General features: G+C 46.0%; 1 protein-coding gene and 1 long non-coding RNA gene across 2 annotated transcripts; one reads left to right on the top strand and one right to left on the bottom strand.

Moving 5' to 3' along the window:
• The first annotated feature begins 798 nt into the window (after nt 1–798).
• Nucleotides 799–12,676, top strand: recql5 (RecQ helicase-like 5). Its single transcript, XM_068728006.1, has 19 exons — nt 799–938; nt 1,120–1,241; nt 1,321–1,842; nt 1,997–2,093; nt 2,187–2,298; nt 2,400–2,562; nt 2,653–2,735; nt 7,080–7,298; nt 7,391–7,487; nt 8,670–8,706; nt 8,832–8,890; nt 9,187–9,257; nt 9,361–9,451; nt 9,546–9,710; nt 9,831–10,432; nt 10,516–10,561; nt 10,803–11,015; nt 11,161–11,233; nt 11,314–12,676. The coding sequence occupies exons 1-19, from the start codon at nt 842–844 to the stop codon at nt 11,436–11,438; spliced, it is 2,994 nt and encodes a 997-aa protein (XP_068584107.1). The 5' UTR covers nt 799–841; the 3' UTR covers nt 11,439–12,676.
• LOC137885648 (uncharacterized) lies at nt 2,765–6,341 on the bottom strand. The gene is made up of 3 exons (XR_011104839.1): nt 5,898–6,341; nt 4,018–4,136; nt 2,765–3,924 (listed from the first exon to the last, which is right to left on the bottom strand). It is a non-coding gene; the product is annotated as an uncharacterized lncRNA (long non-coding RNA).
• Nucleotides 12,677–13,452: the final 776 nt, after the last annotated feature.

The following is a 13,452-nucleotide window of genomic DNA, read 5'->3' on the forward strand; positions in this document are numbered from 1 at the left end:
CTCGTTGGTTCATAGTCAAACCCAGTCCTTCATAGTATCTCGGGTAAATAAACTTGTGGTGTCAGTTATCAGCCTCAGCATCTTCTCTTGTTTCTCTCTCATCACCATTTCTCTTCTGTCTCTGTTGTGGTTATTTTACATCCTTACCACACAATTTTTCGAGCACCCTGAAAGAGGCCACTTACCTGCACAACGTGGTGGAGTCAAGGTGGAGGAGCAGAGTAGGATGTCAACAGCACCTGAGCCCAGTTGACCCAGTAACTGATCTCTTATGTACCCACCAGTGGCTCACCCAAGAGTGATTCAAATTAAATTAACTTTGTTTCCTAATTATGTCAAGCTGATATTGAGGGAAAAGTGTATTAACTGATTGACAAGATATCTATAATATTTCAGTCTAATATTTCAGCTGCAATTAAAAGTTGAAACACTTTATATGCAATAAATCGACTGTAAATGTATTTTCACGCCACTACATTTATATGTATATGTTACTTTGCAGATTAAAATAAATATTACAAAATATGATGAAGAGTATGATCATTATAGGTTGATCTGTACCACTACGTGTGTCCCTTAATAAACACGCACGTACCAGCTCGACCAATCAGAGAGCTCTACCAAAACCTAGCGAAATATGAAGAACACTTTCCACCAAAATAATTCATATATAAAAAATAAAAGCAATTACATGAATAAATAACATGGAATCGGTAAATACAGAATTTCAAAACAACTTTTTTTTTTTTGGACTCCGATTTTTGGCGATTGTAACGACGTCATCAGTGTGCGACGACACCAGAGACGGTTTATACATGAGTTCTTTAAAGAGCGATAAACGATGACAACAACTTTAAAACAAGCGTTAAAGACCCACTTTGGGTTTGACAACTTCCGGTCTAAAGTACAGGAAGACGTTGTGAAAGTAGTCGTCAAAGGTAAGTCAGCGAACAGCGCTGCTTTTATCTGCTGTGTTACTTTGTCTCTGTGCTAATTAGCAGACGTTAGCTGGCTTGTAGCAACAGCAACCTAACTGACGTTTAGTCGCTGGTTTGAATATGAGGCTCGCGTGAAGGGTTGTCAGAGAGTAACGTGTGGCTCGTGGGGTTCTTCCTGCAGGTGACAGGGATGTGTTCGTGTGCATGCCCACTGGAGCAGGGAAGTCCCTCTGCTACCAGCTGCCTGCTGTCATGGCTGAGGGTATTACTCTGGTTATATCCCCGCTAATCGCCCTCATTCAGGTCAGTCTCAGGTCTGTGGTTGTGCTGCTCCAACGCAGTCTCAGTTGGTTGTTAATCCCTTCCTGTGTTTTCTCCTCAGGACCAAGTGGACCACCTGAGGAGTCTGAACATCGCCGCCTGCTCCATCAACTCCAAGCTGCCAGCAGGCGAGCGCCGTCTGATCCTGGCCGACTTAGGGAGCAGCAGCCCCAAGCTGAAGCTGCTCTATATTACCCCCGAGATGGTGGCCTCTCCCTCGTTCCAGCCCTGCCTGACCGACCTGTGCTCCCGCGGCCTGCTGTCCTACCTGGCCGTGGACGAGGCTCACTGCGTCTCCCAGTGGGGACACGACTTCAGGCCGGACTACCTCAAACTGGGAGAGCTGCGTGGTCGCTTGCCGGGGGTCCCCTGCTTGGCCCTGACGGCAACGGCGCCCAAGAATGTCCAAGAGGACATTGTTCAGTCCCTGAGGCTGCGCTCGCCGCTGTCTTTTGTTACGCCTGTCTTCCGCAGTAACTTGCACTATGATGTGATCTTCAGGGAGCTGCTGCCGAACCCTTACCTCCACCTCTACGCCTTCATTCAGAAGTCACTGGCACTGGACAGCGGCTCTAATCCACAGGTTGGTATTGTTTGAGTGGAGCTGCTCCTGTTCTCTTGATTGTACCTGTCAGGTAGGCTGTGACGAGCCCAGTGTTACCTGACGATGTCCACTTGGACATGAGAATAAGAGCCCTTGCTTTCTTTAACCCTCTGTTTGTGATACGTGTGAACAGGGTTGTGGGATTGTGTACTGTCGGACCAGGGACGGCTGTGAAACAGTGGCTCACCAGCTCACCAAGCTTGGAGTCTTGGCCAAACCGTATCATGCAGGTTAGCCTGTTTTTCCCCTCCATGAGGTCGTAGAATTAGAAAAACACAAACATTTGTTCTCAAAGGGCTCAACTTCTGCTTTTCCCGCTGCAGGTCTGAGCGCAGGAGATCGCACGGAGCACCAGAACGAGTGGATGCAGGGGAAGGTGCTGGTTATTGTAGCCACCATCAGCTTCGGTATGGGAGTCGACAAGGCCAATGTCAGGTGAGGCTGTGAGGTTGTTTTTTTTTTTAATGTAAACTTCTGTCTTGGCTACAGAATGTTAAGTTTGCGTGCGCTGATGTTGTTTTACATTAATCCCGCAGGTTTGTGGCTCACTGGAACCTCGCCAAGTCCCTGGCGAGTTACTACCAGGAGTCTGGGCGAGCCGGGAGAGACGGACTGCCCTCCTGCTGTCGCACGTACTACTCCCCCAAAGATAAGGAGCAGATGAACTTCCTCATCCGCAAGGAGGTTGGCCGCAAACAGGTCGGCACGGTGACGGACAGCTCCAAATGTAACCGGCTCAATGTGAAACTCTTTTGGGTTTGTGAACGTTTGTTGTAAACTCGCCTACAGGAAAAACGAGGCTCTTCGAAGGAGGCCGACAAAGCGTCCATCACAGACTTTGACGCCATGGTGTCGTTCTGTGCTCAGGAAGCGTAAGTAAAGCGCTCAGTGCACACAAGCATGTCACTTATTGTTTAATGCGTACAAAAGGCGTAGTCAAAGCGTCGCGTGATTACATCATGCCTCCACCCGTCACTCAGAATGTAACATGCAGTTTTATACATATATAAAAACATAACTGTTGTTACACGCATGCTGTGCTTTTCAAAATAAAAGCAGGCCATTTCAGTTTGTGTACAGCAGAGGGCAGACTTGATCCGTGTTGGAAGCTTTGTTGTGAAGTGTGTCGATCAAACCCTAAAGGTGCTTTCACACCTGCAGTTCTGTTCGTTTGTCTGGACTCTGACTTTAATGGACTTTAAAGAACTGACAAAGCACACAGATATTCTATTATACATATACATGTATACTATTAATCAGAGAAAATACCTGCGCTGACGTGCCTACGTGATACTGTTATTACCATATGATTTTCATACAGGGGTTATAAACACGTGGCCCAATACAGATCAATCATAAGATCACTTCCTGAACAGATTTAAACCCTCACCGTCTCTGCTTTTATACAATCCTGAGGGTGAGTTTGTCTTTGAAGCATACCAGGGGTTGATTGACAGCTTTAGCATCGGCCCAAATAAACTGCACTAACCGGACAAACAGACTTTTAATTAGTTTAAACCTGAACCAAACAGGTTGGGTGTGATTCTGAGATTCTGACAGCTGTCCTTCCTGAAGTATGACACGCTAACAAACCAATTCTTCCCCATTCATGTCTCTCTGTGCAACTCACTGCAGTTTTTTTTAATCATCCTCCACCTTTTTACAGCTTATATTCTGTGTATTAACCGGCATTATTGAAGACACTTTTTGGGTTTCCTCGGGTCAGACGGGTTTGTTGTTGCTCCACAGAATGTAGATCCTCCTGAAACCTTGGCAGCCAGTCAGCACATCCTTCATTGCGTTCGTCAGGTGTTCTGTTGTTCAAGGGTTGGGCTCCTCTAGCGCCGCTCAAAGCTCACTGAAACGTCTCCAATGTCCGCAGAGAAAAAGCCCTTTGTTGTTCTTTTTTTGAGGACCTTTCGCACCACGTCCCGTTTCTCTCCTCGTGTTGGCGAACGTTCGCTCAAATGTTCGATCCCTTCAGCTTTCCCTTCTTGCAGCAGCAGCAGCAGCAGCAGCAGTAGTTCACACAGGTCAGCGTTGTCATTAACAGGACCACCACTGCAGGAGAGCAAAGAAAAAACAGCGTCACACGAGCAGCTCGCTCTAGAACAGAAACACAGGAATGAGTGGCGATAGAGAGCGGAGACTCACTGATGAAGGTGAGGATGACGAAGAAGGCTCCCAGCTCTATGGTGCTGGCTTCAGGGAGACCCTGCAGCTTCAGCCACAGATTCCTCAGGATGTACAGCGTCTCTTCTCTGGCATCCATCCTAGCGAGGTGGACAGGTGGACAGTGGAAAGGTCACGCTTACGCTTGGTTTACACAGCGTCTCTTTTGTTTGCCTGCGTTGACTCTGCAGGATGTGGCTCCTGTTGCTACAGACGGTCTGAGTGGGCGAGACCACGTTTGTTGACACAAGCGCGTAACTTTCAGCTTTTTATCGGCCGTTTCTCAATCTGCAGGTTCCCTTTTTTTTTTAAGAGAAAGTGGGAGTTTTACCGCCTGATGTCAAACACAATTTATCTAGCCAAGAGTGAGTCAGTTTACCGGTGTAATGACGGCGGTGCTGGTGGCTTAGGGTGTTCACTCCTGTCAGGCTCTCTGAGAAATATCATAACAAAGGAGTGACTCATCAGCTGAACAGAAGACTCTCAGGGCCCGTTTCATTGTGTTAAATATGTTTGATGTGTTCCGTCTTTTTAACGTGTGACGTTCAAAGAGTCAAGTGATTTGTGATTTATTTGCGTTGTTGTGGTCTGAAGTAAATGAGAGGCCTCTGGGTGTGACGCTCTGTGGACTCAGCTCTTTACTGGTTTTGTGATTTCAGTACAAAACACAATACCAACGATGGCCGAACAATTCAAACGCTGTGTTGAGGAATTGAGGACACTGAGGAATGTTTTGACGGTTGGCTTCATTAGTTCTTGTCCAGATGAGACGATCGATACCACGCTGCATTATGTAGCTTTCTACTTGGAGCCAGCAGCAGGCTAGCTTAGCTTAGCACAAAGACAGTAAACAAGAGTAACAGCGAGTCCATCTCTGTCTAAAAATAACACAATTCCTCACTCAACCCACTGTGAAATGGTGGAATGCAGCTGTGAGGCTTCAGTTTGTGTACTCCATAAACAAACACAATATTCATATTAATGAGCTTGCTGGTGGGCAGGTCTGGTTGCCTTTGGACACAGTTAGCCGAGCTGTTTACAGTCTTTGTGCTGTTAGCACTGCTAAGCTAAGCTAACTGCAAAAAGATTCAGATTTCCCAGAATGTCAAAAATATTCCTTTTAAGGTCTTTTCTGTTATTTGGTCCCAGAAACACATGAGCCGTATGAATGTGTTGCATGACTCTGTGACTCAGTTTGATTTATTGTCTCCCTTCTAATAGCAGCTATCAGTGAACATGTTTGCCTCGTAAACAACACGACCATGGAGCTGAATCCACACCTCTATGAAGCACTGACACAAACTGAATATTATGTTACAAACTGAATATTATATTATAACCCTCATGACGGAAAGATTTGTTTACTGAGTGCTGCTAAATGTTTTCACGCAGCTTCCACTTTGTGCTCATTTTAGAGCAGCAGTATTTGGATAAAAGATGATTTTTGAAGAGTAGTTTGAGGATTTAGGAACAGATCTCAGACCAAAGGCTGTTGTGTAGTTTTAGTCCGCTGGTGTTTTCAGATGACGCCGACTGTTAAAGGACATTTCTGCACAGTCAATGCTTTGTTGGTGATAATTGTAGATCCTGTTTGCATCCATTTCTTAATATCAAATTCCTTCTTGAAATCTGCAGACATAAACGTTTGAAACTTTGCCTTTCAATCTGACTTTTCTCTTGTCATAATCTAACTCTATAGAAACGTCCTGCTGTTAAAAAGCCTTTGTTATTGGAGTTAAACTCTAAAGCGCTCTAGCTTCACAACCCGCTGTACGTTTGCACCTGACAAGTCCGTGTATTCCTGAACACATTCTTCACATTCTCCTTCACACGGACTTCTCCTCCCAATGAAAAGCACATACCTGTGATCGTCTCCGTCGTCGTTGTTGTCGCTCGCTCAGCTCGGCTCACACTGACTTACAGAAGTGAGCGGACCAGTTGATGGAGGAGGAGGAGGAGGAGACGGTGATGAGCGTGACATGTGTCCTCTGAAGGAGTTACCTGCTCAGGGTTGTGTTGTTGAAACGTTCGGTACGTCACGAGCAGACGGAGATTAAGGGTGAGGGGGAGTAATTCCTCAGGAGCTGATGGTGCTCTGCATGTGGAGTGAAGGAGAAGTGAGATGGTCCTTCAGGCTTCTTGCTCTCCTCTTCTTATTCTTGGTGTTTGGTTGCGGAGTAGTTGTCCTGCTGTGACTTTGTTCTGCTCTGCCTGCGAGGCTGTTCTCTCTCTGCCCGTCCTCCCTGGGAGTGACTGTTGCTTCACAGAGTCTTTGTTCTCCGCTCTGCCTCTCCCCACCTCCTCTGGTGGAGCTGCTCCCCACCTCCTCTGGTGGAGCTGCTCCCCACCTCCTCTGGTGGAGCTGCTCCCCACCTCCTTCAGCGTTTCCATTTACAGCATAGTTAGTATGTTGATGACTGTTTCCCATCAGATGCTCTGTGTGTGTCTGTGTCTGTGTCTGTCTGTGTGTGTGTGTGTGTGTGTGTGTGTGTCTGTATATTGACTATTACATAACACCTGATTTTTTGCAACTAATAACTGTATTGTGTCCAAAAAACCCTAATATTTGTAATTAGAAGGTAAGACTAATTATCTGTATCAATATTTAATGTTCTTTACTGTGTTGTTGTTATCACTACATGAAGAAGTACTGAAGTCAATACTGGAGCTTATAACTGTCCATTAGCTTTGTTATTGTCAGACGACGGTATGTTTTTTAATTTCATGGCACATTGGATCCCAGTTTGACTCGTAGAAGAACAGAAATATTGATCATAGTAATGCGTGTTGGTTACATAAAAGCTAATAGATCAATTATGCACCAGATGCTCTGTGAGTAACGGAGAGACGTTTGCTGTGAGGCGTGACCTTTTTAAATGCAGACTGTGACGCGTAGCTTCAGTCTGTGTGGATGGATTCAGGACAGTAACCGATTCATAAGTTGTTGTTGAGCCCTGGTGTTCCTGCAGGAGCGCAATCATGAACCTGTCTTTACACATATTTACTTTTAATAACCAGCGGTGTCTCCCGTCTCTTTCCGCCAGCTGTCGCCATGCCACCATCTCCAAGTTCTTCGGGAACAAGACGCCCAACTGTGCCGGTTCCTGCGACTTCTGTCGGAACCCCAAAGCCGTGCGCGCCCAGCTGGAGAGGGCGGCCGTCCTCAGCACCAAGACGGCGGCTCAGAGCTCGGAGGCCACGGGGCCGTTCGGCTTCCACCGGGGCCTTTACGAAGGAGGAAGGAAGGGCTACGGCTTTGAAAGGCACGGCAACTTCCGTGACGGATTTGCTGTTTTTTTGTAGCGTAAAGTAGTGGTGAACCTTTTTAGACTGACGCTGACATCGCACGTTGCAGGTTTGACGAAGGGGACGCCAGTAGTGGCGAAGACGATGGCTCGACGAGGAAAAAGGTGTTTTCGGACCTCTACAAGAAGCAGATGAACATGCGGAAGGTGGTGAATCACTGTGATGAACACACAACACACGTTTTAGACAAACGGCTCCAGCGCGGTGTTTGTTTTGTGTCTCTGTGCGTCTGTTGGACAGCTGTTGGCCAGCTGTTGGCAGCAGGAAGGCTGAGGCTGTTGAGGCCACTGAAAGTCAGGATCGTAGTAAATCACTCCCACGTGTTGAGTGGAAGTAAAACTATTTATCAGCAGGTCTGAGTGGAGCTCGTCCAGTTTACAACAATAACATCAATAACAGCAGGAACGGCCCGATCGTAAAATAGTTGAACCCATAACAGACTAGAAGGCAGCACCACCCCGATCCCACGTCATTCAAACTTCATTTAAGTGTCTTCATGCAGTGGAGCTACGAGGTCTAAGTACGATTCCACCACAAAACACATTTTAGTAATTTAATACTCCTCCCATGTAAACCTGATAGATGTCTGAAGTATATGACTGTGAACATAGTCATCATACTGAGATCATTTTGTTAAGTGGATTAAAAACATTTATTTATATAATACAGGCAAAATAATACACATAACAAACACGACGTATGATGACATGACAATATAATATAATATATGATACGACAAAAATAATAATATATAAATCAAAATTAGATTGATATAATCTTCATTCAGTTTAAATAGTTGTGTTGACGGTACTGAAACATAGAATAAAGATACATAGAAAGTGACGTATACAGTACATGTGACAGGTAGAGTGTATAGTGTGTTTTTTAAAGTCCAACTTTTCACTCAAGCAGTTTTTTTTCAATTTCATGTCTTTGCAATGCTTTTTTTGTTTTTTTAGGAAACTTATATTCATATTAGTTTTTTATTGAGCTTTAAATATAAATATTTTACGCAACAGCCTATTTATTTTTCCTGCTGTTCTCTCAACACAATGTTTAAAGCCAACACCATGTCAAAGGATACATTTACTATTCATTTATTTACTTATTTGACTATTTTTGGGGTATTTTTATTGGATTGCACCAGCAGAGCGATGACAGGAAATGAGAGAGAGAGAGAGAGAGAATGGAAGAGCAGGAGGAGAGTGGTTCTGCTGCAGAGATGGAGGAAGTGCACCAGTGTGTCACTTCTCTGTACAGTAGGTATTGTTTTATTGTTTTAGTGAATATCTGAGGATTAACTTCTGCCTCTGCTCGTCTTTCTTCAGGCAACTGGCGGTCAGAGAGAAGACTTTGTCCCCCCAGGTAAATATGAATACAATACCAGTGAGCGTGCGTGCGTGCGTGCGTGCGTGCGTGTGTGTGTGCGTGTGCGTGTGTGTCCCGGCTGGCCTGTGCTGTCGTGTGACCGGCGTCTCTCTCTGTGTTAGACGCTGACTGTCCACTCAGAGAGGCCGGCAGCCAGAGGATCCCCAGACTCACGGTGAAGGTACGCCAGCGCTGCAAACAACATTCCTCAGACCTGCTGCGCTCATTAACGCGTCCGTGTGAGTTCAGTGACTCGTGTGTCATGAGGCGAGAAGACGGGCGGCAGAGCGACGCTTCAGCGGAGCAACACCACCACTACTGATGCTGTTCTGAAACAGAGATGTTTCCATCCTGCAAACATTTCTGTTAAACGTGTCTTTTTAACGAGATTGAACAAATATATGGATCTTTTGTTCATAATATCAGTAGCTTTGATCCTCCTTGACATTTCTTTATGACCTTAATATTCTATTTCAGGCCAGAGAGCACTGCCTGAGCCTCCTGCAGGAAGCATTGTATGGCCACCAGAGGGCAGAAGACGCCTTCAGGTAATCATGCGAACACATGCCTCAAACATCGTTCATAAACATTGTGAACTTTCTAACTTTCTTCCCCCGCAGTGACTTTCACGTCTCTTTCGTCTCTCTGCAGTGACAGCCTGACGTCGGCGGCCGATATTGAACACGAGGTCTTCAAGAGCTCCAAGTCCTCCAACTTGTACAAAGCTGCCGTCCTGAAGAAGGTACAGCTTCCGACTGCTCTGCCCGTCGAAGCATCCTTGGTAGCGTATAATGACGCGCGTTCCCAAACTCGTATATCTTCTTTTTTTAAAAAAGGTGTCGGAGATGAAGAAAACAGCACCTGTAGAAAAGGGAGAAGGTGTCAAGACTGACAGCAGCAGTGGAAATGAGTCCAAATTCAAAGAGGAAACTCCTTCGTCTTCTTCCGCCTTCTTTTCTGAGGAGCTGCAGGGGTTCACATCTGCATCTGAGATCTACTCGGTGAGTTTCACTTTACTCCACACTTGTTTCACCCAGCAGTTACTGTGGATTATTGCGGCTGCACAGCAGTCAGATATGAACTTTTATTCTTTCTTTTTTTTTTTTGCATTCCTCCTCCAGATGAAGCGTAAGAGAGTCGGAGCAGGCCTGAGAGGATCGTCCAACCCCTTCCTGACCGCTAAGGATCTGCTGAAGAACTCCATGTCGGACACTAACAAGTCCAACAAGACCGAGAGCGGCGGGTTCTACAACGACAGCTCGGGACGCCCCGGAGACACGGACACTTCTTCAGCTGTAGCGTCGACCGTCAGAGCCAGAGCGAACGCCGTCGCCTCCGCCTCCCTGAACAGCCCGACGAAGGCAGGCAGAGCCGTGAGCAAGAAGCAGCAGAAACTAGCGGAGGCGGCAAAGAGCTCCCGCAACATTTCCCAGTATTTTGCGAAGAAAGAAACGACGGAGAAAAGCCACGAGGAGGCGGAGACGCTGAAGGGACTTGATGCCACGGCGGAGGAGGAACACTCACCTGTCACTGTGGAGGACCTGGAGATCAGTCCTGTGGAGACTCAGGACGTGATCCAGGAAGAAAGTAAAAGAGACGTTATAGTTATACATGATGAGGAAGAGGAGGAAGAGGAGGAAGAGGAGGAAACGCATAAAACAGAGACGTTGGAGCTGGAGCGGCTTCTAGACGCATCTGAAGAGAATATCAAACCCACTGCAGAGTAAGACGCCTTACCTTAAATGCACCATTTTAAGAATCGGTTGATGGTGAAGTGTCTAACATTATGTTTCACCGCTCACACAGACAGAACCAACCAGAGGAAGAAGCTAAAGCACCGCTAACAGAAGGCGTAAGTGACTGTTTCCTACACAATCCTGTAATGTAGCTCCCCCTCAGTGACTGACGGTGCTCTGTGTGTGTGTGTGTGTGTGTGTGTGTGTGTGTGTGTGTGTGTGTGTGTGTGTGTGTGTGTGTGTGTGTGTGTGTGTGTGTGTGTGTGTGTGTGTGTGTGTGTGTGTGTGTGCGTGCGTGCGTGCGTGCGTGCGTGCGTGCGTGCGTGCGTGCGTGCGTGCGTGCGTGCGTGTGTTCAGCTGACAGACGATATGGAAGCGAACAGAGAGTCGTCTCCTTCGGCGAAGCGCAGCCGCCCCGCAGACAGAAGAGTGACCTTCAACCCCAAGGTGCAGGAGAGGGCCCTGCTGCCCGCCAGCGAGCCGCCCAAGCCTGTGACGCTGAAGGAAGCAGCAGACATCGTGGTCCACTACCTGGACCCCTTTTACACCAAGGGAAGGTTCGCCACCAAGGTGAGAGAGAGAGAGAGAGAGAGAGAGAGAGAGAGAGCGAGAGAGAGAGAGAGAGAGACGAACATCACTTCATGTTTGCAGAAAAGCCGTGTGATGTGAAATCTCAGCTCTTGTTTTTTTTTTTTTTTTTTTTTGTGCGCTGCAGGAGTTGTTTAAGTCCTTCGCCCGCTACTTGTCTCACCTCCTCGCAGAGGGGAGGAGTCAGGGGAAAGGCCAAGGTAAGCGGGGGGGGGGAATAAACGAGGTGAAGCTGCATGCCGCGACGGACTCCTCTCTAATGCTGCTCTCTGTGTCTCAGTTAAAGCGGAAGCCAAAGTTCTCATCAGGAAGTTCTTCAGCGGAGTGGAGCGCTGCGAGAGCGAGGCCGACTGGAAGCACCTTAAACCACCGCACGGCCGTAAAACCACGGAGAACCGGGAATGATGGGAAGTGGGAACGTAACCCTTCCCTGTTTCTGTCAGTGCCTCAGCTTTTCTCTGGTGAACTCAGGCTTCACCACAGACGCCTGCCGACCAGCTTCATGGTTCATTTGCTGCTGGAGTTCTGCTTCTTTCTTTTTTTTCAGGCGCGTTTCTGCTGCAGAAGCTTATGTCAATAAATAAGCAATAACACGAGGGCTGTTCCAGCTTGAGAGAGTAGAGGTGAATCTGTGTGCATACGAATGTGATGAGGTTTGTTTGTATGTTTCAGCTATTAACTGAAAATTGTTTTTTTTTAATTTGTTTATTCGTTTCAGGACGGTATGGCACTTTTGTTGTACTGCACTCTCCTTAATTCAAGCCAATATGCACTTACATCTTTAGTCAAACGTGTTTCAAGTCTCTGCAAGTCGATTTTTATACTGAGCTGAAAGGAAACCAAAGCCTCTTTGAATGAACTCTAGTCTAAAGCTACGCTAGCAGCTCTGTGGCGCTGCACACAGCGGCGCTTTAAACTGAACGCTAGCAGAACATTTGGTGATTAGCACTGAACACAAAGTACAGCTGAAGCTAATAGGATTGTAATTTGGTCATAAACGGAATAAAAAAATGTTGACCTGACAGTGCTAGATGAAAGGTCAGGGGATCATCACTAGGGTTCATCCTCTGGGGACCATCTAATATGAACCAAGGGACACACCAACTGATGTTTTCATCGGCAGAGTTAGCAGCATGGCTAGAAACACGTCGTGTAAATGGTCGACAGTAAAATCATTTGAGGTAAATGGGACTGAAGCGGTTGTGTGACATTAACCAGAAGATTCTGTTATTGGAGCCTGATAGATATTTTTTTACTGCTGCTACAAATGTCTTTGGCTGCTGGACCGCAGAACAAAGAACAAAGTAAATGTACAACAATGAGATACTGTATGATGTGAAACTGTCCGGTTTGTGTGTTTTTTACTTTAAAGATTAATTTATATTTTCAGGTATGTTTCTTGGCAAAGGGATCATTTTGCAGAACCTTTCTTTTTTTTTTCTTTTGCAACACGATTTCCAATAAGGGAAATGTTGCTTAGTCATGGTGCCTGTGAGAGCTGTGAGAGGACACAGTCTCTGTCTCCACAGAGGAAACACAAAGACGGACTGATGGACACAGAGGCCTGGCTGTGAGCTCTGAACAGCTGTAGTCTATGTACTCTTTGCTCCTAAATGTTTACAATAAATAATCTACGCTGAATAGGACCAACCGCAGAGTGAGAGTCGTACTGTGTGTCAATACACCAACACAAATGTCTTCAACTGGAGCTCTGGGGGACAAAGGGGGGAGACGTCCGTGATGGGGACGCTGTCAAATAGACGGTGACGTCACCTCCAGTGGTGCTGCCTTCACTGCCCCTTGGAACTTACGACTTCCCTACTTCTAGACTATGAAAAGGAAGGGTTGCAAATAGTAAAAGATGATTACATTTAAGGGAGAACATGTCAGTAGTGTCCCATTTAAAGAGACAGTTCCCCCAAAAATCAGAAAAACATATTTCATTTGACCTGTAATGCTATTCATTAGTCTAGATTGTTTGTTTTGGTGTGAGTTGCCTAGTTTTAGAGATATTGTCTGTAGGGATGTCTGCCTTCTCTTTAATATAATGGGACTACATGGCGCTCTGCTTGTGGTGCTGTTTTGATTTGGGGATGAACTGTCCCTGTGAGAGACACATGTGAGGACTGAATACATGATTTTAATGTCGAAGGTTGGGCTGTGAAACGGACGTGCTCCTAACTGACGTTTAAAGCCTTAATAATGAAGATGTTGATAGAATATAATAGAATATAATGCTGAAGTGCCAACATGATGAAGCTCCATATATTTCTTTGTTTCAATTGGATTTTACAGATTAAATTGAAAATGTTTGGCAATAAGCACCACTAACAAATATGATGGGCTACAGGGGCATTTTAATTCAAAATTTTAATTTAAATTCACCTTTGGGCTTACAAACAGTTGGATGTTATAAAGA

The sequence above is a fragment of the Cebidichthys violaceus genome, unplaced genomic scaffold (assembly GCF_023349555.1).
Source record: "Cebidichthys violaceus isolate CVI_PGR_0920_01 unplaced genomic scaffold, fCebVio1.0.p SCAF_40, whole genome shotgun sequence".
In the NCBI taxonomy this organism is placed as follows: domain Eukaryota; kingdom Metazoa; phylum Chordata; class Actinopteri; order Perciformes; family Stichaeidae; genus Cebidichthys; species Cebidichthys violaceus.

Excerpts from the sequence above, each read along its gene's own strand:
- recql5 (XM_068728006.1), top strand. The coding sequence starts at position 842 with ATGACAACAACTTTAAAACAAGCGTTAAAGACCCACTTTGGGTTTGAC. Across the intron at positions 1,843-1,996 it reads ACAGCGGCTCTAATCCACAG|GGTTGTGGGATTGTGTACTG; the intron begins GTTGGTATTGTT and ends ACGTGTGAACAG. Across the intron at positions 7,488-8,669 it reads AGCAGATGAACATGCGGAAG|GCAACTGGCGGTCAGAGAGA; the intron begins GTGGTGAATCAC and ends GTCTTTCTTCAG.